Genomic DNA, 27,782 nt, shown 5'->3' with positions numbered 1-27,782 from the left:
TGATCTAATCTAGAAAGCTTGAAGATACTCCATTTTACAACAAAGATACAGTACAAAAAGAAAGCAGAAAATTCATTACACTTCCTGAACTTTAGCTCATTAAAATCTTTCAGAATATTTCCAGCTTTACACCATTGTTTTCCCAGTTGAAAATTCAGGGCTATTTTCATTGATAACTTTTGAGGAAATTTTGCACTGGAGTAAAACTGGAGCAAAGATTTGATAAACCTTCCTCTTGGAATGTAGCCCTGGGAAAGCTTTGATGAAATCATATCAACAGCTGGCTTAGAAAGGCAAATGCAAAAAACATGGTCCAAGGATTATAAGAACTATTTTCCCCAAGACTATTATCTCTTAGATTGCTTCCTTTCCCTTACCGCCAAATCTCATGCAGTCAATGATGGATCAGAAAATCAGCTATAATATACCTGACACAAAGTCTCCAAAGAGAGACAAGTAACTTTTTAGGCATTTTTTGAGAAGGAAAAAAGAACATTTTATATCCAGGTCATGTCCATCTACCTGTGATCTATTATCAGCAAAGACATGAGCAAATGGATTTAAATTAAATTTCATATTTCACACCTCTGTACCATAGGGGCTGGATTTTAAAAAGGTTACACGCGTAACCGGCCTTACATGCGCTGGGCCTATTTTAAAAAGGCCCGGTGGCACGCGTAAAGCCCTGGGACGCGCGTAAGTCCCGGGGCTTGCAAAAAGGGGTGGGGTGTGGGCAGGGCATGGGCGGTACGGGGGCAGGGCGGGGTCAGTGGCTCCTGGCGCAGCGGCCATTTGCCGTTGTGTCAGAGATCGTGTGCCGGCAATTGGCCGGCGCGCGCAAAAGGTAAAACAAAAAGGGGTAGATTTTATAACATGTGCGGCGTACATGTGCGCAAGCTACCCGGCGTACGCACACGTACACCCGATTTTATAACTTGCACGTGCAGGCGCATGCAAGATATAAAATCAGGGGTCGGCGCGCACAAGGGGCTGCATAATTGTGCACCTTGCGCACACTGAGCCGCACTGCTATCCCCCGTTCCCTTCCAGGCCACTCCGAAATTGGAGCGGCCTGTGAGGGAACTTCCCTTCCCCCTAACATGACCTTCCCCTAACCTTTCCCCCCTAGCCCTACTCTAACCCCCCTCAAAAATTTTGTTTTATGATTTGCGCCTGCCCAGAGGCAGGCGCAAATTGTGCGTTCCGGCCGACTGCCGGCATGCGATCCCCGGCACAGCAGCAAATATGGCCGCTTTGCCTTGAGCCTGACCCCACCCCACCCCGCCCCCGGACCACCATGGACCGCCCATGCCCCGCCCCTTTTTGCGAGCCCCGGGACTTAGACGCATCCCGGGGCTTTACACGTGTCATTGGGCCTTTTTAAAATAGGCCCGGCGTGCACAAGGCAGGTTACGTGCATAACCTTTTTAAAATCCAGCCCAAATTTTGGGGGGGTTAGAGTAGGGCTGGGGGGAGAAAGTTTAGGGGAAGGGGTGGGAAGGTCAGGTTAGAGGGAACGGGGGAAGGCTGCGTGGCTTGGCGCGTGGAAGGTGCACAATTGTGCACCCCCTTCTGCGCTGACCCCGGATTTTATAACTTGTGCGCGCCTGCAAGTTATAAAATTGGGTGTATATGTGTGCGTGCCGGGTAGCTCGCTCACATGTACGTCCTCGCGCAACCTTTTAAAATTTACCCCACAGTCTCTATGAAACATTGTCTGAGTATGTGACTGTGTATTTGCATGATAACATTGCCAAACTGGTGCCACAGTTGTAGAAAGACAAAAACACTTGACATAACCAAATTTCAAATTTTCTTTCATAACGAATACCATTGACATTTCTGGGTACAACTAGTTGAAGTACATCTAGACGTCAATATTCAGACACAGCTGGCTAAGGCCTGGATTCATCATTCATTGCTGAATGATGAATCCAGAGAAAATAGGGGGCGGGCCTGCGAAAACCCGCAGCCTTCGCACCACCACGGTGTGCCGGCTGCTGGTTTTCGCACGGTGAAAGGTTGTGCTATTTGGCGTGCTACTGCCTACGATAACGTTGGTAACATTATCGCCGGCAGCGAAGACACTGCCGACTCCTCCCTCCCCCTAATTAGCATTATATCGCATGCAAAAAGTCCCTTTTCGCATGCGATATGGCCTTATCATGTGCGTTAGGGCCTTAGTGAATGACCTTATATGTAAGTTAGCTGGATATGGCTTATCTGGATAACTTAGCTGGGATATTCAATGGTGCAGCCATATCGCTGAATATACTCAGATGAGTTTAAAGTTATCAGATAAGATAAATGGCTAACTTCAGACCTGCTAATAGCAGGTCTGAAGTTAGCTGGATACCTTAGCCAGAGAAGTTTGAATATTGCTAAGTTAGCTGGAGAAGTAGCTCCTCCCATTTGTGCCCCTGGAACGCTTCTTTTATCCTGCTAGAATTTAGCCGGAAAATGAAATATCTAGCTAAAATCCAGCCATACAAGAGGCTGAATTTATCAAAACTTTCAATTATCCGTCAAATTGTTTTTTGAATATCTACCTCCTTGTCTGCTTGTTACCTGTTATTAAGAAATAAAGTGAGAAGTTGAGGAGCAATTCCAGTTTTGCAGGATCAGCTATTAACATTTGTGATAGTAAACAGAAACTGAGATAGTTACCCTGTTAATGAAGATGAGGTTTATCACATACTTGGGGCTTTGGGAGTAATATTTACTCACCTAGAATAGCCAGCACAGTGTTATCTTTCAGGACCTCCATGGAACCTGAGCAGACAAAGTAAATGGCTTGTAGCGCATCTCCCTGACGGATTAGATATTCTCCAGGTGCACAGAAAGAAGTTTTAATGCTCAGGGAGAGAGAGCGTAGGCACCCACGGCTTGCAGATTCGAAGATGGGCAACTGGAGAATCTCTTTGTTAAGGTGCATAGCGATGTCGGCTCTCAGCTCATCTGGGAAGTCCCTTAGCAGCTGTCAAGTGAAACAGAAGCTGTGTGGTCAGTCATAACACAACCCTACAAAAATGCAGTAGTTCCTCTTTATAACAAACTTTGGGTATAGCAAACTGAAACCAGGTTCTAAGAGAAAATCCAGTATTTGTTTCAGCTATCAAATCCTGCTTTAACAAATCCTCTAATGTTAACTTGCTGGCTCCAAACCTGCTAAAAAAAAAAGAGGGACCATTATAATAAAATGCACTCTATGTTGTACTGCGCACTGCCGCACAAGTAAACATGACAACTATTAATATATGTGTGACGGACCCTTTGGTTGCATCACAATTAAGCCCTGGGAATTCCTTTATTCACAGAGCAGTCTAGTGTAAGTTAGAAATGGGGGAGGCTCCATTCAAGTGCAGCCCCTAGCTTTGAGGGTGCTGGGGTGGTCCGACTCCTGAGAGTTAACTAAAGCAGCTTCTAAGAATGAGCTTCTGGAGCAATTCAGAGTGAGTTGGAGTTAGGAGGCAGTGAGGAGTCTTTTCCATAAATTAATGTTTCGGGCCCAGTCAGAGGAGTCGGGCAAACCATGCTTGGTGGTCCTGACCAGGGTTCGGAGTGATTTCCTTTTCTAGTCCACTCACTGGCTGGTTGGGATTCTCCCTCTGGGTTGTTTTTTGGGTATTTGCAGTTTTTGTGGCAGGAGCCTTGTGAGACGTCTGGGCCTTTGCATAGTCAGGGAATGTGGAGCTCTGTGTTCAGGATGCCCAGGGATAGGGAAGACCTGCCCTAGATGGGGTGACCTGCTGCAAGGAACAGCTCCGGTGTTGATATCAGTTCATGATGCTAAGAGGCTTTTTGGTTAGAGGTTCTGGGAGGAAGATTTTGGCTGCCCCTTCTTCCTACCCTGGTAAAGGAACATCGAAAGCTGCGCGATCCAGGACCCCTTCCCAATGTGGGATCTGTGAAATGAGTGGGATTGAGAAGGACTGAGGAAAACTGTGAGTAATACTGAATTTGAGTTACATCTGAGGACCCCCCTTCAAGGTCTTCGCCCGGGCTTGATGGACCGATGGTCTGACTCAGTATGGCAAGCCTTAGGTTCTTAGAGTCTGTGTAATATATTTTTGGCCAATTGGAAGGGTTTTTATCTGTCACAAAAAGGAGCGCTGGATGGTGAGTGTTTCCATTGCCCCTGGAGCAAAGTAAAGAGACCCTTGCACAGATAGAATGAGAAAGAAGTGTAACTAAAGGGATTAAGTTGAATTTTGCTATTTTCCATCTGGTTACTCATCAGTAAAGATATTGATTTTGGACACTCAACCAGAGTCTCCTATCTCTTATTTCTGGCTACCATAGCATCTACAGTGTTGTGAAAAAGAGTGCACGTCCCCCTGGTAATACAACTAATGGTCACCCCCGTCATATCGGAGTGGAGGAGTAGCCCAGTGGTTAGAGCAGTGGGCTACAAATCAGGAGACCAGGGTTCAAGTCCTGCTGTTGCTCCTTGTGACCTTGGGCAAGTCACTTTACCTTCCATTGCCTCAGGTATAAACTTAGATTATAAGCCTTCTGGGGATAGGGAAATTCCTACAGTACCTGCATGTAATCTGCTTTGAAGTGGAATATAAAAAAATATATCTTAACCCCCCCCCCCCACCTACAAAGGATCCCACCCTGGGAGTAGGAGGGAATATGAAAGCGCTAGCCAGTGAGAGGTTCCAGCCCCAAAGAGAAACAAATACCTTTATGGCCCCATAGGGTAGCAATCCATACCCAGGGATGGGATTACATGTGTACTGTATCAACTAAAATACTGCAAATTTTAATCTGCACTCCTATTTTATTTATTTATTTAACACTTTTCTATACCGACATTCATGAATAAAAAATTCATATCAAATCGGTTTACATGTAACCAGGGGTACAACTTGAACAACCATTTAACAAGAGTCGAAGTTACATATAACAAGGAGGCAGAACTTGGGAGTCTAAGGTAGCCAGAGGCAAAGGACAGCAAACTGAAAGAAAAAAGAAACTAAAACATAGGTATAAATAAAATGTCTAAGCTGGGCGGTGGACCTAGTCTATTGTAGCCCTGAACTTCTGCAAGAGGCCATGTTATCATTGTGTGTACGATGTCATTTTTAATACTGTTCAAAACATGATTACTCCCAGGTTTTATGCAAATTCTTCTTTAAAAAAAATCAGAAATAATTGGAAATGGTATTACTCCTGAATGATGCAAATCTGATGAAACATGGGTCATGATTTATAAGCCTCCTTGCTGGCAATGCATAATTTGAGTCGGTGTAGTATCTCCTTTGGGTCCGTACACACTTCTTTTTTTCTAGAAGGAGAAGTTGGGAATTCCACAGGCCCAAGAGACTCCTTTTTCCTTACAATGGGGGAAGAATTTCTCTGGATCACAAGTAATGTACATAAGAACATAAGAAATTGCCATGTTGGGTCAGACCAAGGGTCCATCAAGCCCAGCATCCTGTAAATGTAAATCAAGCAATGCTAACAATTCAAGGTTTGTATTTCCTTACATAGGATGAAAGACCAGAAATTCATCGTGTCAAACCTTCTTGTGATTATCTAACAGTTTTCTGTCTCCGTGATAATCCAAGATAATACTGTGCATCTGCGTAACATTGAAAAAAAATCCTTCCCAACCCCAGCTATAGCAATCTGCTCAGAACTGCTGGATTTGCACTTTTCATGAGTATGTAGCAGTATCATTATATCCATCAATCTTTTTCCTCTAAAACTTTTTCCAATTTATTTTTGAATTGATTTAGTGTTTTAATTCTAACTATTTCTGCTGACAAAAAGTTTTACAGTTTAAAACCATGCTGAGTAAAAAAAATCCCTTCCTTTGAAGGTGATGATATTCATTTCCCCTTTAATCTTGAAGAAGCTCTCTTGTTCCTTTTGCCGTTTCTTGTGGGATCCTTTGAGATATTTGTACAGTGTAATTAGATCTCCTCTTAACTGCCAATGTATCTAGCTCCAGTTTGGATAGTTTTTCACCATATATTAGCCCCTGTGCCCCTCTCATTAGCTTGGTAATCCATCTTCGTACCTTTTAACATTTGAATAAGTTTTAATGATGAATGCCCAAAACTGAAGCACAGACTCCAAATGTGGTCTGGCAAATGCCTTATATCGTGGCAGGATGATATCCTCATTCTTTGCATACTCATTCCCTAATATTCCCAGGATTTTTCCTGGTTAGTACTGGCAATTATTGCCCCATTCAAAGGGAGCATTTCCTATTCTTGTGCCCAAAATGCATTACCTTACACTTATACAAATGAGGTTCCTGCTGATTTGCCTAAAATATCTCAACCCCACAAAAACAGTGACTTCTGCTGTGTATTTACAATATTTATTTATACATTTTTATATACCGACATTAGATCAGTGATGTCACATCGGTTTACAGATAACGGAAAGGAAATAAGCGGGGGGGGGGGGGGGGTGCGCTTATTTCTTACAGTGAAACATATTTCTAACAATGCAACGTAATAAAACTTAAATTCTAGCGTATTTCTAACGAGGCAACATTGATAAAAAATAAAAAATATAATAAATATAAGTAGGTACGAATCTCTTCTAATGCAACTTAATGAGACTTGAGTTTCTTATAACGAAAAGTAATTAACACAATGAGCATGCGACATGGGACTTGGAAGCAGAAAAATATGTGTAACAGGGGTTGGATGGGAATATGGTACTAAAAAGAAAGGTGGGGGGGGGGGCTAGGATCATTGGGGGAAGGCTTGACATGAGAAATGGTAGGAAGGGTAGTTAGGGAGATAGGAAAGGAGCAGACTGGGATGAAACTGGGGAAGGACTATTCGCATTGCCATGCATTGGTTTTAAAATTCCCCCTCTGCGCACTCGAGTCCCGACTCGCCCGCACATGCACACACGGATATTAAAATCCAGTGCACATGTGCATACGGGAACTGTATTTTATAACATGTGTGCGGCGACGCACACATGTTATAAAATCACTGTGTCCATGTGTGCATGCCAGGAACTGCGTGCACATGGACACCCACGTGCTTGTTTTAAAATCGACCCATTATTATATATCTCTGTCCAATATGGTCCAATTTAGCTTATAATATTCTTTACTGATTTGTACTATGCTTGCTATGAACAAAGAAGATAGAAGTTACTATTTTAGATTATAATGAAAAAATAAAGCTTTACTGCAAGTTTGCTCAAGACTGTACTGTTAGACTTTTTGGCTCCATTGACAAGAGAAAGAATAATTGTAATTGGTAGAAAATAGATATAATGATGTGCGATCCTTCCTTACTAGTAACAAAATGTGCTGTGCTTGTAGATGAATGTTGATAATTATAATTAGAACTTAGGCCATGCTGACCTGTTGACTAATAATGATGTAAGACATGTAAGACATATGTTGTTGAAGTAAAATGCAGAAGTGAAACTGTGATTGGTCAATCTGAAAAATTTTGCTGAATCATGACTTTGTAGAAATAAACAGCATATAAGTCTGATTGTATCTTCTGGAATTTGGGAATACTCACTGAGAGTCTTTTCAAAGTGTGGTCTTCTCCAATGTAATATTTTTCCTGTGTAATATTACATTTAAAATAAATTTGGAAGCAGTGCACTGCAACTGATTCATCTTTGTCTATTATAAATTGTGGAAAGAACAACAGGGCATAGATAAAAATCTCCACAATTATAGTGCCGAAACCCTAACCAACAATGCACCTAGAGGTAGATCTTCAAAAGATACGCGAGCGCGTACTTTTGTTCGTGCAGCAGGCGCGAACAAAACTACGCTGGATTTTATAAGATACGCGCGTAGCCGCGCGTATCTTATAAAATCCGGGGTTGGCGTGCGCAAGGCTGTGCAAAATCGGCAGCCTGCGTGCGTTCCCTCCGAGGCCGCTCCGATTTCGGAGCGGCCTCGGAGGGAACTTTCCTTCGCCCTCCCCCCACCTTCCCCTACCTAACCCACCCCCCCGGCCCTATCTAACCCCCCCTTACCTTTGTCGGCAAAGTTACGCCTGCTTTCAGCAGGCGTAACTTTGCGCGCGTCGGCCAGCAGCCCCGCTCCGTCCTCCGGTCCCGGGGGCTGGTCCGGAGGCCTCGACCACACCCCCGGGCTGGCGCCACGCCCCCGGGCCCACCCCCGAAACGCCGCGTCATTTCGGGAACGCCCCGGACACGCCCCCTCCCGCCCATTTTCGAAAGCCCCGGGCCTTACGCACGTCCCGGGGCTTTATGCGCGCCGGCGGCCTATGCAAAATGGGGTAGATTTTAAAAGAAGCGCGATCAGCCTACTTTTGCTTGCGCATCAGACTCAAGCAAAAGTACGCTGGATTTTAGTAGATACGCGCGCAGCCGCGCGTATCCACTAAAATCCTGGATCGGCGCGCGCAAGGCTATCGATTTTGTATAGCCTGTGCGCGCCGAGCCGCGCTGCCTCCCCCCGTTCCCTCCAAGGCCGCTCCGAAATCGGAGCGGCCTCGGAGGGAACTTTCCTTTGCCCTCCCCTCACCTTACCCTCCCTTCCCCTACCTAACCCACCCACCCGGCCCTGTCTACACCCCCCCCTTACCTTTGTCGGGGGATTTACGCCTCCCGGAGGGAGACATAAATCCCCGCGCGCCAGCGGGCCTGCTGCGCGCCGGGCCGCGACCTGGGGGCGGGTACGGAGGGCGCGGCCACGCCCCCGGGCCGTAGCCACGCCCCGTACCCGCCCCCAAAACGCTGTCGACACGCCCCCGCAACGCCGCGCGCTCCGGCCTCGCCCCCCGACACGCCCCCCTCCGAGAACCCCGGGACGTACGCGAGTCCCGGGGCTCTGCGCGCGCCGGGAGGCCTATGTAAAATAGGCTTCCCGGCGCGCAGGGCCCTGCTCGCGTAAATCCGCCCGGTTTTGGGCGGATTTACGCGAGCAGGGCTCTGAAAATCCGCCCCAATAGGTGCGCCGGCGCGCGGGGGCTTTTTAAAATCTGTCCCTTAAGGAATTATGGTGCAGAAAGCTCAGGCCAATGAAGCACTTAAGGTCAGTCTGTTTTAATTTTTTTTTTTCTGGCCACCTTATTGGCTTGCTTGAAACTGATAAGTGATTTTCCCTTAGCAGTACAAATCTAGTTTCGGGTAAAAAGGCGGTAACATAGGAAGTATAGTAAGTAGTTTCTTGTTATTTATATGTCTTGTTTATTGTGTGCGTTGTTATATGTAATTTTTACCATGCTTATTCCACTTAGGTTGGAGTCATTTATTTCGGTAAGTTTCGAATAAGTATTCCTTTTTATTGTGGGATTTATATTTTAGTTTATTTTGTTTCTTATAACTTGATTTGAGCTCATAAATTGACTTGTGGTAGTGCACTACAATTTTATTTCACTAGTTGAAGTCTGATAACTGGTTGCAGTATATTTTGGTTATATACTGGTTGAAATCCAGCATTTGGTTAAGTCTTTGGTTAAGTTTTTGGTTTGGACTGGGGTTAAAGTCCCCTTCTTTTGGAATTTCATAGTTGGAATCTAACATTTTGGAAGTGGTTAGATTCTGGTTCCAAGATATAAGAAAAACATTCTTAAAATGACAAAAACAACAAAAAAAAGCAAGAATTAGAAAATTTTTAAGAAAAAAAGTTGAGAATTGAAAGAGACACGAGTATGGAAGGAATTATTTCTCAGCCCCTTCCACCACCTGAGTATCAAGAAGTGATTGAAAATTTTGTTAATGATGCAAATTTGCAGCTCCTAGTAAATGACCTAGAAAAGATTGAAGATTTGAGGGAGGAATTAGAAAACCTAGAAAGTGAAGTTTTAGATGAAAAATTAAGAGTAGATGATAATGTATTGCAGGAAGCAGATCAGAGAAAGCAAAAATTATCTAATGTGGAGTTGAAAGATAAAGTAGATAAATCTACACAGACTCAGTTAAATGACTCAAATACAAAGATTTTTGTATTTGAAGGATCCTGGACTTCTCTGAATTTACAAATTGGTCAGGTTGAAAGTACTGAGGGCAGTAGGCAAAAAGGATTTAGAGGAAAAAGAGGACGTCCCTTAGAAATTTTGGTCCTTGTAATTAATAAGGTGAATTTTAAAATCTTGGCATGAGCATTAATTAGGGGATGCATGAATAAGTTGGGATTGCTTGTGGCAAGCAGAGTTTAAAAGCCAGCCCTATATGCGTGTATCTCCCGCAACATGTACATCTCAAAATTTTTCAAAAAGGGGTGGGGTCTGGGGGGTATGGGCATATTGAGTCTGGCCAAGAGATGTGCATGTACATACTTACACGTTCCAGTGTGCATCGAGGTGCCTTGCCGCATAACATTGCTTCTGCTATGGATGGCGTGTAAGTTAAAATAAAAATAAAAGATCAAGCCATTATGGGGTAACTAGGGGGAGTACAGAGTATCAATACAGGGGGGTCTGGAGGACCTAGCTGTTACCTGGGCAAACTAATGGATGAACAGGTAAACTGGTAATGGAATTAGCACATGTCCCTTTTAAAATCTCCCAACTTACATGGTAGAAGCAGGATTTGAGTGCCTGTTTAAAATTTGGCGCATATGTGCGTGTGGCCAGACTATTTTATAATATGTGCACATATACTCGTGCAAGTTATTAAAAGAAAAAAAAGAGGTAATAATCCCTTTGCACAGCTCATTAGTAAGACCTCATCTAGAGTACTGCATCCAATTCTGGAAGCTGTATCATCATAAGTACATAGAGAGAATAGAGGCAGTCCAGAGAAAGTCTACTAAAGTCTACTAAAATGGCTCACAGTGAGATGACTCTGAAGGATCTTAATATGTATAAACTAGAGGAGAAGTGAGAATGAGGGGATGATAGAAATATTCAAGTACTTCAATGGTATAAATCAGGGTTGGAATCAAGCAAAACAAGGTGACTGCCCAAGCTGCAAAGCAAACAAAAACACAATATAGGGTAGGAAAAACACTCAATGTCCATAAAATTTTGATTCAAAAAAGTTTTTAATACAAAAGATCCAGATGTATCCAGAGATATCCAAACTCAGAAGTGAAGTTACACGATCCCCTGACACGTACCATGTTTCATACAAAAACTGCGTTGGGCCAGGACCCAAATGCCAACATTCAACTTATGCAAAATGGATAAGGAGATCGAATCATCTATTAGGCATCTAATTGAGCATTCATTACTTTCTTCGGTTTACAAGCGTTTTGCCTTCCAATGTGCTGTCTCTGTTCTTGTAAGAAACACACATAGAGGGCCTCATTTTCTAAAGTATCGCAGGCCTGCGATACGTTAGGGAATGAGGGGCGGGGGGCCGAAATGGGGGACGGGCCTGCGCTAGCCGGCAGCGATCGCACCGTCGTGGTGCGATTGCTGCCGGTTTCGCACCCAATAGCGCCATCATAGAAGGTATAGCTATTGGGCGCGAACTTGGACACGAAAAGGGCCTTACCTTTTCGTCGTCTGCGGCGTCTTCGCGGAGTCGGCCCCGGTGATGCCCCGACTCCTCCTCTTCCGGGGCCGACTCCACCCCCATTTTGGTATCGCGTGCGATCCGGGTGGAAAATGAGGCCCAGAGAGACAGACACCCTACACCTACTCATCCATGCAAAGACAAATAACAAGATACACAGACCACACTAGACAGACACACCGCAATCAAGGGGTGCTTAACTTTGTGTGCGATAACGTAATGCACACTATCATGGGATTTATCTACACTTTTTTTACTGGCATTATGGTGTGCGTTATGCCCGAAACAGGATTTGCGATAAATATCGCAAATCCCATTTTGGCAGGGAGAAGGGGAAGAGGGAGAGAGGGGAGGGGAGAGAGAGCATTTGGGGAGGCACACGTTAGGAAACTTTTATACCACTGAAAGAGGGGCCACTCTGAACTTGGGGTGAGGTTTTGGTGGTGGGCTAGGTTTTGGGGGCAGTTTTAGATGCACAATCAGAGGAACGAACAGCACAATAGACATCAGTGAAGATTTTCTGTGATTTGGAGTGAGGAAAGGTACACAAGCTAGGTCGAGAGTACAATGTATAAATCTCATCTTTGTGTACCTTTCCTCACTCCAAATCACAAAAAATCTTCACTGATGTTCACTGTGCTGTTCGTACCTCTGACTGTGCAGGTAAAACTGCCCCCCAAAACCTAGGCCACCACCAAAACATCACCCCGAGTTACTAGTTGCCCCTCTTACAGTGGTATAAATAGTTTATTTACATGAGAGCCATATAAAGAGTCTCTCTCTTTCTCGCTATAGCAATGCAGTATCTGGAAAATAACCATGCCCCCCCTTTTTTTTTTTTTGCAATTTTATAGCAAAATGATAAATCTAGGCCACTATCAAAAATGTGCATTTTTATGAGCAATCTTCAAAGAAGACAAATTTATTATCTTACTTTTTCATTATATTGAACACTGTTTCAATAAGATGTCTAAGAGAGGTGGGCAAACTTTTCAAACCAAGAATCCCTTCCTGCCATATGAAGGATGTCCTGGATTTTTGGCTTCTTAGTCTCTTGCCAACTAATCAGCACTTGAATCAGTTGCCAAGTGCCAGGCAATCACACTATCAGTCCACAACTCAAGGTCCAGTTTTGGTTCTATTCAAGTTGCTGAAAGGAACAAACACAAACACCACACACACACACACACACACACACACACACACACACACCACACACACACACACACACACACACACATAGAGACAGACACCCTTCACCTACCCATCCACGCAAAGACAAATAACAAGATACACAGACCACAATAGATAGACCACAACACACCCATAGAACAGGTACCTCTGCTAGTTGATATGAAAAACTAAACTTTAGTTCTGCTCCACACCACTACTACATCATCAACTTTTCAGTATGTCCCTTGTTTGTACATAGTGTCTTAGACGTTTTCAAATTCCTTTATTTATAAGAATTAAATCTAACAAAGACAATGAAAAAGAATGATTAACATCAATAGTCATAATCATACAAGTCAAAGAATCCCATTATAAATAGAAAGCCCATCATGTATAGTGAAGAACCCAGAATCAAAAATATAATAAGAAAACATGAGAATAAAAGGAACATTTATTGTACGTGAAAATTCAAAATAAATTCAAAATTAATCCTAATTGAAGCATACTCCAATGAAAGCTTATTGATGATTTGTCAAAAAATATTCCAGCTAGCTCAAAAAACAGGCACCAGGGGAGCAAATCTCCTGCACTACCAGACACACTGCAAAAACCTTGCAAAAAATACACTTAGCACACATGTAGAAAACCTGCCATACCAAAATGGCATTGGCACCACAAACTCAAATGGCAATAACTCTATCTATGAAAAGGCAGCACTGCAAATATTGCTACATACCCTAGAATACAAATACAATGGAAACATAATATGATGGCAGATAACAGTATGGGAGAACGAAACAAGCTGGCCTGCTACAGAACCTACATGTTATGCTCAGGCTTGTGGACCCTTGGGCCGATGGGAGGATGGAATACCTTGAGGGAAGACCCGAAGGTTCTCCCGTCAGGTGGCGAGGCAGGAACCGAAGATGGGACCGGAGGACCCTCGATACTGTAGACAGGCGTGATGGTGGAGGCGGACGAAGAGTCGTGACATCGAGGAACGGAGAGGTGTCTTCACCCCTGGAAGCCCGTGATCCCCCCGGGAGGAGCCCGTAGGGACCCGGGCCGCTGGGACTTAGGTAGACCTTTGAGAGGTCAGGTGACGGTGCAAGGGCTGACTGGAGCTTCACCCTGGAAGCTCACGGTCCCCCCGGGAGGAGCCTGTAGGGGCCGCTGGGACTTAGGTGGGCCCTTGAAGATGGTGGTCAGAAGGAAGTCCGAGGTCGAAGCCAGAGGGTTGTCGCTCACCAGTCCGGTGTCACGCACCAAAGACTCGCCACTTGCCAGTCCAAGGTCAAAACCAGGAATCACCAATAGCCAGTCCGAAGTCAATATCAGGAATCACCGCTAGCCGATCCGAAGTCAGGAACCAGGAAACCAAGACGAGCTAGAACAAGGAATCAAGATGCTGGAATTCACCGAGGCAAGCAGACTCAAACAACTCTCACAGGAGACGTTGCCAAGTCAAGGAATGGTCAGAGGAAGTCTCCTTTTATACTTCCTCTGACCCTGTGGATAGGAATCAGCTGTGGCCAATTATAAGGACGAGGTCCCTTCAAATCTAGCGAAGAGGTGCGGCCTCGCGCCTAAGGATGGCGGCGGCCATCTTAGATCCGGGCCGCGGAGGAGAGCAGTGTCGGCCGCGAGAGAGGAGCAGGGACAGTCCTGGTCCCGGCGGCCAGCCCGGAGGCCTGCGGCGCCGCGCGGGGGTGTCGGGCCCGGCGCAGGGCAGTCGGCCCCGCCGCGGAAGAGAGTCTGGTCGGGGAACGAGGTAGGGGGCCGCGCCTGTGGATGGCCGCAGGCGCGGAACACAACACTACACATAGCAGAATCCCTCATCTTGGTCACACACACAAACCCACAAGTGACCAAAAATTAGAAATAGAAGCATGCAGACAAGAACTGAACTGGAAATCCCAAGTAGATCGATTTTGCATGTGATGCAACACCAGAAATAGAAACAGAAATGCATTGCATCTTATACTGTTTAAAATACAAAGAGATCAGAATTGCCCATTTCCCAAAGCTAACCCAGAAAATCAAAGACTTTTCACAAAAGAATGGAGAAGGAAAAACTTAGTATAATCCTGGGGTAAAGAGGAGCAATAGCAGCTAGAGCAACAAAATATGTTTTCTACTGCCACCAGGCCAAAATGTAATCTTACCAGAGACAATGTGGACCAGAACCAAAACCTGGGAACTCTTTTTGCTATTAACCTTTCTGTGTCCCGTAATTTTGATTACTGTTATTAGTACTATTATGTATTTGTATATTTTTTCTTCCTTTATTTTTATGGGGATGGGGAAAGGAAGGGGGGGGGGGGATCAAGGATGGAAATATATTTAGAAAACGAGCGCCAGTCAAACATTTTTTATGAGCCAGGGAAATTTCTTTCGTAATGTTTTCTCACTTTTTACTCTTTTATGTTGTTATTTTGTTGGGCTTCTTTCCTTTATTCTCTTCTTTTAGTTTGTTTATATTTCTCTCTCTCTTTTTGATTTTTGCTTTTCTGAATTTTAGGTGACCAGGTGACTTGACTTCTGAGATCTTTCTAGCCCTGGCAAGTGGTAGAAATATAGGAGAAAAGGAAAGGGTAAAGGGGTAGAAAGGTAGGAGGGTGGAGATGAGGACGGGGATCAGGGAGTACATAGGGGGTTAGATAGGAGGAAGGATGATAGGGAGATGGTAGAGGAGGGGCAGGGAGAAGTGCTGGAGGAAAAGAATAAAGGTACCCTACCCCTCAGAGGCACTCGAGCCCTAAAATCCATGATTCCCCGAATGCCCAGTGGTCACCAATATGCTTTCTTCCTCCAAGCAGTAGAAGACCCACATAGAAAGGAAATTGCACATCCCCAACTTACTCACGGTCCCCAGCAGTGTTTTCAGTCAGGCCAACCGACAACCAGTGAATCCTCACCTGGGCTGGTCAAGCACAGTGCCACCTCCAAGGAGCCAGAACCGGCTTCTCTCTTCCTGCTTCAGTTCCCAACATCTTCAGAGCAGTGATTCTCCTGCCTCCAACAGACTGGAGGTCTTGCCGCTACTGGGTCATTCTTCATCCTGCTTCTGGGGAGGAGGAGGGGACCTTGCTGCAATTGTCTTGCTCTTCCTCTGTGGGCGAGGAGGAAACACCTTGCCAGGATTGTTGTTCTTCTTCCTGCCTCTGGTTTGCCATGGTTATTCACACTTCTTCCTGCTTCGAGGGTCGATGGGATCCTCCTGCCTTGGGGGAGTGGGGGGCCTTGCTGTGATCACCTCGGGGAAGGGGGCACATCCTTAGTGTGATTGTCTCTCTCTTCCTCCTGCCTCAAGGGGAGAAGGGGGCCCTTGTCCCAGTTGGCCTGCTTTTCCTCGTGCTTGCGGGTAGAGGAAAGGCAATTGGACCATTTTTAGAAGTTCCTCCCTTGCACATGGAAACTTGCAGGCTGATGCACGGTAAGATTAGCAGAGTCAGCCTGCAAGTTTTAAAAATACTTGACCATTCTGACAGCTGACCATTCCTTTTCAGTGACTGGAGGGCTGCACCGAAACATTTGGGGGGCCTACATTCTGGTCTCTGGACCATAGGTTGGACAAATCTGGTATATAGAATGCAAAAGAAGCACACTTTTCTCAGTGGAAAAGAAATTCTAGAACAAGAATCATAATATGAAGGTCAAATTAGGGGAGATTCACTGTAACATCAGAAAATATTTCTTAACAGAAACTCATGGCATGGCATTCATAAGATGTTATGAAGGCAAAAAATAAACAGAAGTCAAGAAGCTATAGTTGGCCTCATAGCATGGTTGCTCCAACAATACATAAATCCCATAGTCCCTCATATCATTATCTCTGTGTTGTCCTGCTAATAATTTGTTAGCAGTACATCTAAGATTCTGAGGACACTTGTCAAAGTTTTTTAATGTGGTTAACTGCATGTTTACCCACATAAAACAGTATTTTGAAAATTGCCATATGTATGCAGTTAAATATGTTCCTTGACAGCACACTTATGTTTAGCCATGTTGAAAGAAGAGGGATTGGGGAGGGGAGGGGGAATAAGGAATATAAAGTATGTACATTTTGCAGTCTCTGTACATACTTTAGCATCTGTATTTGTACCTGCCAGGAGCTTTGAAAATGAGCTTGCAAGCCAGCTGAAGACTTTGAAAAGTATCCCCATAAGAAGAAAGCTATCAACTGTTAATATAGATTGAGAGCAATTTTCAAAAGCCATTTATCCATGTAAAAGGCTTTTTACCCTGGTAAACGGGATGTCTAAAAATTGCCTAACCTGTATGCTGGTCAAAGTATGCACACAGATCAACAACATGTGTAGCTAGGGGAAGCAACAATATGCACATTTTTACATTTTCAAAATTTTGAAAGTAATTTTCAATAGGTTTTATGCATGTAAATGGGTTTTTGAAAATTGCTACTATTACTCACATAGGGGCGGATTTTAAGAGCTGCGCACCGGTGCACCTATTTTACATAGGCCTACCGGCGCGCGCAGAGCCCCGGGACTCGGGGCGTGTCGGGAGCGTTTTGGGGGCGGGCCCGGGGGCGTGGTTACGGCCAGGGGCGGTCCGGGGGCATGGCCGCGTCCTCCGGACCTGCCCCCAGGTCGCGTCCCGGCGTGCTAGCGGCCCGCTGGCGCGTGGGGATTTACGTCTCCCTCCGGGAGGCGTAAATCCCCCGACAAAGGTAAGGAGGGGGGTTTAGACAGGGCCGGGCGGGTGGGTTAGGTAGGGGAAGGGAGGGGAAGGTGAGGGGAGGGCAAAAGAAAGTTCCCTCCCAGGCCGCTCCGATTTCGGAGCGGCCTGGGAGGGAACGGGGGTAGGCTGCGCGGCTCGGCGCGCGCCGGCTATACGGAATCGATAGCCTTGCGTGCGCCGATCCAGGATTTTAGCGGCTACGCGCGTATCTACTAAAATCCCGCGTACTTTTGCTGGCGCCCGATGCGCCAGCAAAAGTACGCCAAATCGCGCGGTTTGAAAATCTACCCCATAACTCCTTTGAAATTTCACTGCATTTTCAAAAGGTTTAGCGCACATAAATGGACTTTATGTGCACAAATGGACTGATGAAAAGTGCTACAACATAAGCTACTTTTATGTGTGTAACTCCTTTGAAAATGTTTTCCTATGTATGTTGTTTTTCTGGGAAAAAGTATCCATAAAATAAGAGATGCAAATCTCTGTAACTATGTTTTCCCTAGGCACCTTTTAAAGGGACAGTACAAGAATCTTTTGAGAACAAGTGCAAAGTCTGTGAAGGAAAATACCCATGGACTTAGTTTTGAAAACTGCCCCATTAAGAATATTTAAGTTTTATAAGTGACTCTGTGTAACCTCCACATCTTTCTTCCACAAGTATCACTATGCAAAGTAATGTCACAGTTTACAAATATAACGATGCTTCATAATATTATATCACAACTAACTAACATTCTAGGTATTGTCACCAAAAAACTCTTTATGTTGAAGCTAAACCCTTTTAGATATCCTTCAGCATTTCAAGGGTTTACAAGAACTTTGCAAAATAAATTGAATCCTAAAGTGATCTTTAGCTGCTCAGCTGCAGCTACGCAGCCAGTCAGCAGATTCCTTCATTTCTGGACAAAATGACATGTAAATGGGCAAAAAAAAAAAAGGGTGATTCTGGGGCATTGCTAGAATTGGCTGCCTAGCACTGACTTTTAGCAGTAGATAGCTAAATTCAGCCTTCTAACTCCAGGCAATCAAATCGTGGTGGCTTCATTTTAGCTGACAAGATTTGGATTTATTTTCAGCTATAAACTGTTGCAGGTGAAAATGTGCTTGCCAGCTTGATCGTAGACTCTTGGTGGTCAATTCAAAATTGTATTTATTTAATGAAATGTATGAATCACTTTATAGGTTTTACAATAAAATCTTCCAAAACGATGTAAAAATAATATAAAGCAAATATAAAACCAACAAATTAAAACAAACAAGAAGCATCAGTAATATACACACAGTGCCATCTCTTCAGGACCAGACCACCTTGACTTCCATTACTTATAACAAACTAGATTGTTCCTATCTCAGATATCACCAGCCAATTCTTTACTTCCTAATCGACAGGGTGAGATCATTCCATAACTTAGGAATCATCATGGAAAACAATTTGTTCTGCAACGTAATGTGCTGATAGACTGACGGAACCAGCCCCATTATTACTTTTGTCATTTTTACTCAGTTACAGCTATGTCAGCTGAGGTTCAGGAAGACAGTAACAGTCAGTAGACTCAAATTCACATTACTGTACCTGTTCTGAATTTCCTTTTACAGAAAGTCAAGACACTGGCATTGAACAGCCAAAGTCAAGACTAAAGAAGAGAAGTCACGTTACTTACTTCATTGGCATCAATGCCATTGTTAACAGACCACGTGGTCTGGAAACACTCCAGCATACGTTGCTTCAGCTGCTTGGGGATCCGATGCACCCGGATGAAATCCTTCAAGTCCTTTGTGCGGGTGTGGTAGAGAGAACGCCGGGAGTACATCCTCTGAATGATGGCAGTCACATTCCCAAAGACCACAGCATGCATCAGAGCTGTAAGAGAACAATCCCACTCGCATCAAAAGCCAGAAGACTGGGTCAAGCCAGAGAATTACTGTTGGAAAGAGGAGAGTTCTAGGCAGAGAGATAAAAAATGTATTGGTGCCACCTTGGCAGATTATGTAGAATTCAGTGCAGGATATACTCATACTGTGTAAGAAACTGAATAACACAGGAAACCTAACAGGTGACAGTGAACCTTTTCTCTAGACTAATATTTTGCTTTGCACTTGGTAGACTCAGTCCACTATTTAGTGTCTTCTCTTTTTTGAGATCTTCAGAACAATACAGACCCCTCGAGGTGGGTGCTCCAATTCTATGGGTCCCAGAGTGGAAGAAATGGAGAGGGCAAGAGTGTCCCAATGTCTCAAATTAGATTTCAGGGCTTTGAGGGCCCCTAGGATCAGTTCTGGCTGTTGTGTGTGTGTGTGTGTGTGTGTGTGTGTGTGTGTCTGCAAGTGCCTTTTCATATGGTATCTTTGTCTAACATGTGGGTAGGCTGTCGAGACCCCCTGCCTTGTTTGTGGGTGTCATTTGCTCCAATTTTTCTGGAGTGTGTGCGCCCTTTTTCCATCCTTCTGGCATGCCTGTGTGTCTTTCCTGTGCTTTCAGCACAGTCCTTTTTTTGCCTGCTTTTTCTGAACAGTATCTATCATGCTGGTTGTCTTTGTCGTCCCGTGATCACACTATATCTTCTCTTTTCTATGCATCTAGCCTTTGCATTAAATTTGCATGCATATTAGTTTAACTGTTACCCATCTTATAATTTAATTTCTTCCCACTTCTCATTTTCCCTGACTATCCAGCGCATATTAGTAGCCTCTCTAAATGGCCAGTCATCCTGCAGACCACCCAAGCCCCCAGTAGATGCATTCATTCCCTGGAGATGAAGAGATGCACCGTGTTGGAGGTGCAGTGTATGTGCCGATTTCTTTCCTGCTTTACACTTGCTGCTTTTTGTGTGAGGCACCCTGACTGTCCTTTTAGCTCTCCTTCAGCCTCACCCAGACAGACTCCTGCGCCACCTCCAAGAAATGTGGGAGGACCTTGAAGCCCCGCTGTGGGAGAGGCTGGGCCTGCAAACACACTTCCTGCCCAAGATACTGGGATACTACCACCCCATCTCCTCTAAGAAGAGAAAGGCAGGTTAATATAGGTATTATAAAATGTGTTTTTGTTTTTTTTTAATTATTTTCTCTTCTGTAGAACTTCTGACTCATATGCATGGGTGTGACTGGTTGGTCTGAGTGATAGTATGTGAGTACACATGTATGTTAGTTATATGAGAGTGAATCTGAGGAGGATGTGTGTGTGTGTGTGTGTGTGTGTGTGTGTGTTATGTGTGGTTAGTGCGTCTGTTGGGATCTTGCCAGATAGATAGGGACAGTCTTGTCACTGTTCAAAGGACAAGTTCCAGGATTGTGGTACTGTCTCTTTAAAAGTATTGACAGTGACTTTGCAACAGAACCTTTTTTCTGTTTTCATTCCAATACGATAGGATAGAACATAGCAAAAGGAAAGAGGGTGGCAATGGTTGGCTCCCATGATTTTCCAAGGGCGGAAAAGAAATAAAAAATACATTTTTCCTTACATAGAAAAGAATGAGAGCTTTATGGGCCAAAGGGAGAGTATCTAGACTTAATCAAGCAGGACTACATTTCTTTGGAGTAGGGGCTCTGGACAGGCATATAAAAGCCATGAGTTTAGGTTAGAAAATAACCTTTTTTGGGTAGGACTGCAACAGAGCCATTATTATAGATTCCATCTTAGAGGGATGTTTGATTAGCCATTTATTGGAATCAATCTTTTCACCAGGCAGTGTGATTCCTTTGGAATAAGTTGTCTTACCATTTTAGGCAATTAAGTGACCTGCTGCCTATTAGACACCAACTAAAAGCTTGGATGTTTGCGCTGTAGGCTAGTGGTCGTTCAGTTTGGAGATGCTGTTAGATACTGGTGCACAGATCCTGGTAAGGTTAAGATAAGATGCTGAGGGAGGCCGGGACCTTGCAAACCTCATATGAGTTAGTGCTAGGAGGATGATTAGTTCCCTGTTAGGAAGTGCCTCTTGTTGGGGAAGGGACAATTTTGGTGATGAGTGGGTGGTAGGAAGGAGGTTTCATGATACGTCTGGTGTTTGTGGCTTACGTATTGTGTTCGTATTGCCTTCTTGTATGAATGTTATTTGTAGTGTATTTTGTAATTATTTTGCACCTCCATTCTAGGTACTTTTTGTAAGAGGATGGGCAAAAATTTGAGTGCTCCAAAACACTTCAAAATAGCAGCTTAGAGGCCCCATTTGCAACAATATTTAGGGAAACCCGGTGTTTGGCTTCTGTTTGCCTAGTGGATACCCAAACCACCAGTGGTGATTGAAGTCCAAAGTATTTGTCATCCAAAACTGTTTAATAGTATATTTAATATGGTAAAAGCTGGAAGAGAAAAGTTCTTCCAGCTGCTTATGCTTCCTGTTTTAGCACTGAGTGAACTGAGCAGCTCTCCCAGTAGCCATTGTGCCCTTCCACAGCAGCGTCTCAATATTAGAGCTCTCCCAGTTATCTACCCCTCCTCCTTGTATAGCACTGAACCTACAGCAAAGCTGTCCAAACTGCCTATGCTCACTTCCACAGCCTGTAAATAACTTTACACTCCTCCGCAGGCCTCCCTGAGCTCCATGCACTAGGAGACAGGATGATTGTTATGTGCATGAGGTAAGGAATAGTGAGATAGAAGGAATGGAGTTTGTTGCAACATCCATCATAGGTTGTGAATGCCCATGTGGAGAAGCCAGTTTTTAAATTGGCTGCGTTTTTACCTGCAGGCCTGCAAGCTGATTTTCAAAGTGAAACTCTCCATGGACTTTCCCTAGGGAGGCTTAATTTCCCAAACAGTCGGTTTAGGAAAGTCAGCAAAAACACGCACAATTTACAGCTCCTGTCTGGTGTACACAAATGTATCCAGAAAACTTAAAGGGGAATTTTAAAACCCCAGCGCACACCAAAACCAGGAAATACGTACGTCAGTTGGGCTGGCACGTGCTGAGCAGATTTTAAAAGCCGCCCGAGTAAGCACGTACTTGCCGCTATGCACACAAAAGAAAAGTTCCAAAAAAGGGGCAGGGCACGAGGGCTCCTGGCGTTCACACGGAAATTTGCGCTTAAACACTTACGCGCACAGGTGTGCTCTGGGGTCTACTGCCGCATAACTTTACTTCTGCTGTGGATGACGTGCAAGTTATAAAATAAACCCAGACAAATCGGCACGTTTTCAAGGGTCGGGGCTAACAGGGGAGAAGAGAGGCTATTAAACTAGGGAGGTTTGGAAGTCCTAATCCTTACCTGGGCGAACTGGGAATGAACTGGTAAAACTAGTAAAGGCGTTGGCACGCGTGTCTTTTAAAATCCCCCCATTTATGTGGTAGAAGTGGGATATGCACACATAGGCATGCGTCCACTTAAAATCGCACGCACACGTGTGCATGCGGTCAGGCATCTACACACTTACGGTATAAAATGGCCGTGTCCCTTTGTGTGGGCCAATGAACGCGCCTGCACGCCTGTTTAAAACTTACCATCCCAATGCGCATACTGCTGGATTTTATAGAGCACACGTGGAAGCCCAAGCCCTCTCCCTGGCTCCGCCCCCAGGAATGCCTCCGTGCACGCTAGGTCATCCTTTGTACGCAGATGACATCCCCATGTCAATTTACCCACCTATGGGGCATGCAATTTTCTAAAAAGATCACTTCTGCATGCAAAGCACACACAAGGTAATTCTGAAAGGAATGCGCGTGTGCCCATAAACGCGTACACGCATATCAGTGTACGAGCAGAGATAGACTGCAAATTTAAATCATGCACGCAAGAATGTGTGTATCGTTTAAAATAACCCTCCCGCGTGTACGTGTGCCTATGACCTTAAGAGGTGGCGCGCGTATATTTTCCACACTTATTTCAGCTAGGGCTTTAGCAGCTTTTACGCTCGTATGAAGGCGGATTTTTCCAAGTAGTCCACCAGTTTGCCCAGATCATATCAAAGTATTCAGGACCCTTCTGGTTCTTTATCCTGCAAGCCCCCCCATGTGACCCTGAACCCTCCTTCTGTGCTAAAAGCCCTAAAACTCGAGATCTCCAGACTTGATCCTCATCTTGTTATGCTGATAAGAAGCTGAAGCGTGCCATGGTCAGCCTTTTTAAAATACAGACTCAAGCGTGTTAAGGCTTGGCCCCGCCCTGGAATGTCCATGCCCCGCCCCTTTCCCACCCCCTTATTCTTGACGCACACATGGGAATGTACGCAGGACTTTGCGGCTTCTTAAAATACACATTGCTCATGCGTGGTCTGCATATGTGTGTATGTGGGCATTTTTGTGCAAGCAACTTTTAAAAATAGATCTGTTAGCATGTAAGAAACTGTTTTGTGAGTGATGGCCTTTTGAAAATTATCCCAGTAAAAAATACACTGGCTGGCCAGTGCTGCCCCTTTTTTTCTGTTGAGAATGTATATGCACATTGTTGCCAGTGGAGAAAGGGGAAGAAGGCTTTTAAAGAAGTTTCTTTATGCTGGCAAACACCTGAAATCCATTTGAAAAGTGTTACCCTCATGTAAATAAGCTGTAAATATATGTCCATGCTTAGCTGGTACTACAAGTTGATTCAATATAATTTCAAGTTTAAAAAAGAGAAGACTACATTAATTATTTTGTTCATATCATGGGCTTCTATTTAGTTTAATACAAAAGGTTTTGTTGTGTACTGTGTAGTGGTGTTTTCAAATTTTTTATCCCTAATTTTAAAGACTTATGCTTAGGGGGTTTTTTGTTGGGTTTTTTTTTAATGAAAGTCTGTTCAAGGTAGTTGTAAACAGAGGCACAAGATGCAACTGAATAAGGAAAACTTTTCTTTAAAATCAGAAGAAAATCTTTCTTTTCAACTTTGGATCCTAAGGTACTGGGAATGATTTATTACTGGATTTAATTCAGTCATTTACTATAAAAGTATAAACTGGATATATATTCTGAGCTGTTAAAAATATCACTACATACATGGATTATATAAATAACATAATGAATGCCTCAGGAATCTGAGGAGCAAATGTCCTTATTTCATCTAAAAATCAAGTAAAATTGTCAAATATTAGGTAAGCATAATTCATTTCATAGTTATTTTGTTATTAAATATTGATTGTTATTAAATATTGATTACAGCCTCACAAAACAGCTGTATACATTGTGAAAATCATTAGACTGGTCAAACACATTTGAGCTGCTGATGGTAATTTGCCAACAGGTTTCCTATTCATGTTGTCTCACCAGAACCTACACTCAGAGTCATTTTTAGCAACTGTCAATAGAAACTGGACAGTTAATACCTAATTAGTTCATGGCACAATTTGACATTTCATGCAAGATGATTATTCATTACTGGGAGCTGGAACAAACAGCTAACCTTAATGCATAGAAAAATACTTCCAAGAAGACCACAACCTGTACATTATTCAGGGTAATAATAAGGGCCCTAATTAAATAGACAAAAGGTCAAGTTGCATTTGTGCAATCTATGGAACTAACAGATCAGCTCTGCAGATTTGGAAAAGAACAAACTGTCTGCGCGAATTGAAAAGGACTGAATTAATTTCATTGGCCCAAAAAAGGGCAATCAAGGATCTTTCCCTTAAAATACTGCACAATCTAGACACACAGTTTTATGTTGGGATAGTCATGGATTCCACAATTCATGTCAACGACTGACGAGAGCGTGTGGAAGATGAAAAGTTATCAAGCATTGTTTAAAAAGATGTTTGCTGAATTAAAAATATTTGTTTCACAAATACATTATCATCAATGTTAGAGGAGACATTTAGCGGTAACAGACAGGTAGATATTCTGACGTAAGATGAAAGCATTAATATGGGTAAGGGAAAGGTACGCAGGGTGAATACATAGGGATAATGGAAGAGGGCAGATCCATGGATATAGGAAAAATGGGAAGGGAACAAAAGAAAGCAGAAGTACAGGAAAGAATAAAAGGGAGTAGACAAAGAAGAGGTCAAGGAATAAAGGAAAGAAGCAAATGGCAGAGGAACATGGGTAACAGATAAACGGCAAAGAAATGCTGGGTAGTTTCAGTAAGAGGCGAGCATCTCACATGCATACTAATTCTCTTCATATGTTGTTTGCTGGAACAGTGCATCCTGTCCAGGGCTTGAATATGTCACTCATGCTCTCAAAATATTTTGGCATTTTCAGCTTTAGGACTAATTATTATCTGACCCTGTGCATTTATCATTTACACACAGATAGGAGGGCTTAAAAGTAAAGAACTAAGTTTGCAGCTCTCACGGGCAAGGAGGCATTTAAAAGTTGTAAATCTCATCTGATCGGCTTGTCTGGTAAACAAGAATAAATAAGAGGCAGACAGCAGTGAGGCACCAGACATTACTACTTCAAGGAATGAATTATACCCAACATTTGTGTTATTGGCAGGGCTGGACATCCAGGATGCACGTATACGAATCATTGACAATGGGGTACAGAGCTGTATTAGGTGCTGTTATGAATTAGGGCTGTATAACATCAGTCTGTCTTAGCTAATAAGGAAAAAAAATACTTTTGGTAGGTGATGTTCAAGTAACAAAACCTATTTTCAAGTGCAGGCTAAATAAATACAGTATGATTCCAAGGTTATAAAGAAAATATTCTGCACAGACTACTGGTAAGCAAGCTGGACTGAATGAATAAAAGGCCAGAAAGCTTTAAATGGGCTTTAGGAACTGGTTGAGCAGCAAGATTAAAAGAGTGGTGGTAAATGGAGTTCACGCTGGTGAAAGCAGGGATGGTAATTTGAAACAGTCGCATGGGCACCCATGTATGCACGTATGCCGGCTCACACCAAAAGACACGGCCATTTTGTAACATACGCGCATATATGCGCACATGGTATAAAATAGGCTGTACATGTCTGCGTGTGCACTCAATTTTATATGGTCGCATGCATGTGGGTACAAATTCCATCTCTACCGCATAAGTGTGGGGATTTTAGTAGATACACGTGCCGACCCAATTACCAGTTCCCCCAGTTCATTACCAGTTCACCCAGGTAAAGGATAGCACTTTCTAACCCCCCTGTTGTGCGTCCTGGCTGCGCTAGGCCCGTGCCCGGGCCTGCTTACCTTGCACGTGCTCCAGCGGGCCCTGGTCTGACCTCTCCCACTGCCGCAGCCAGCTCCCTGTGCCCGCGGCGCCGCCTGGCAGCATCTCCAGGCTCTTCAGGGCCTTCTACCTCCCAGCGCTCCTCCCGGCATGGCTCGGCATCCTCCTCAGCGTCGGGTCCACCCCTAGGTGCGCGGACCAACGAGACCTTTAAAGGGCCCAGGGAGGGAAACTGCTCCGCGGCACGCAGAGATGATGTCACATAGCTCTGTATTTAAATGAGGGCCCGCTCCTCAGTCCTTCGCCTTGGCAATCGAGTCATCACCTCTGTGTGAGCTAGTTTGCGGTCCTCATTCCTCTGCCTGTTCCAGTGTTCCTGCGTTCCTTGTTCCTGTGCCTGTTCCAGTGTTCCTGCCTTGCTCCTGTGTTCCCATGGTCCTTCTTGTGTTCCAGAGTCTGTTCCTGAGTCCTGTCCTTCGTCTTACTACCCAGGTAGTACCTTCTCGGACTGATACCCGGTACTGACCTCGGTTTGTCTTGACCATGCTTGGACTGATCCTTGGAACTGACCTCTGCTTGCCTGTCACCACTCCAGGACTGATCCTTGGAACTGTCCTCTGCTTGCCTGTGACCATGCCCGGACTGATACCTAGAACTGACCTCTGCTCGCCTTTTACTATGCTCGGATTGATACCTGGAACTGTCCCTTGCTTTGGCTGACCATTCTCGGATGGATACCCTGGCTGTGACCCTTGTGCTCCATTCGGACACTCTCTTCGCTCCTCCTGTGACCACCAAGTCTGCCTGCCTGCCTCAACACCAACCGCGGCCTTCTTCGAGCTGGACCACTAGGCGCTGCCTATCCTAACCAGAGGACCTTCAGTTTCTGTCTTGTTCCAGTGGTCTCCGGTACCCTCGTTTCTGGTCTAGGCCGCCTGTTCACTGACAGCTGCGCACCTCTCCTCTTGGTGGACACACCTCTCCGTCATCTCTCCAGGAGACCCCCAGAGGCCCACCTAAGCCCAGGCGGTCCAGGAATCCAAGGGCTCAACCTGCAGAGCCCCCAGATTGCTATTGGTGAAGACCCTCTCAGCCTCTGTCTCCTTGTGTGCTCCGCCTCCTGGCGGCAGGCGCCTTCTGGGATCCCTCAGAGAGCAGTACCAATTCTGCACCAGGCCAAGGGTCCACTTCCAGCGCAACACCCCCCTAGTTAATTAGCCTCCCTTTTACCCTGTTAGCGCCTACCCTTAAAACCCCGCTGTCTGGCCTATTTTTGTTTGTTCCTGGACTTATACGCCATCCGTAGCAGAAGCAAAGTTATGCAGTAGGGGATCACGGCGCATGCTTGTGTGTGTTAAGTATTTATGTGCATATTTCATGCTAAAGTCCCACAATTCCCATTGTCCTGCCCATGCCACATCCATCCCCCGTCCCTTTTTACAACTTATTTGTGTA

The 27,782-nt window shown here is 44.5% G+C and overlaps 1 protein-coding gene across 1 annotated transcript in view; it reads right to left on the bottom strand.

Moving 5' to 3' along the window:
* LOC115093843 (potassium voltage-gated channel subfamily H member 8-like) overlaps positions 1 to 27,782 on the bottom strand; it is a 783,142-nt gene that overhangs the window by 242,237 nt on the left and 513,123 nt on the right. Inside the window, exons 8-9 of the mRNA XM_029606179.1 lie at positions 18,972 to 19,171; positions 2,728 to 2,977 (exon numbers count right to left, since the gene is read on the bottom strand). Coding sequence (XP_029462039.1) covers positions 2,728 to 2,977; positions 18,972 to 19,171 — 450 coding nt within the window. The remainder of the gene's footprint in view (positions 1 to 2,727; positions 2,978 to 18,971; positions 19,172 to 27,782) is intronic.

Source organism: Rhinatrema bivittatum, chromosome 6, assembly GCF_901001135.1.
Source record: "Rhinatrema bivittatum chromosome 6, aRhiBiv1.1, whole genome shotgun sequence".
Lineage (NCBI taxonomy): Eukaryota > Metazoa > Chordata > Amphibia > Gymnophiona > Rhinatrematidae > Rhinatrema > Rhinatrema bivittatum.
This window is presented reverse-complemented; position numbering and strand designations above follow the sequence as displayed.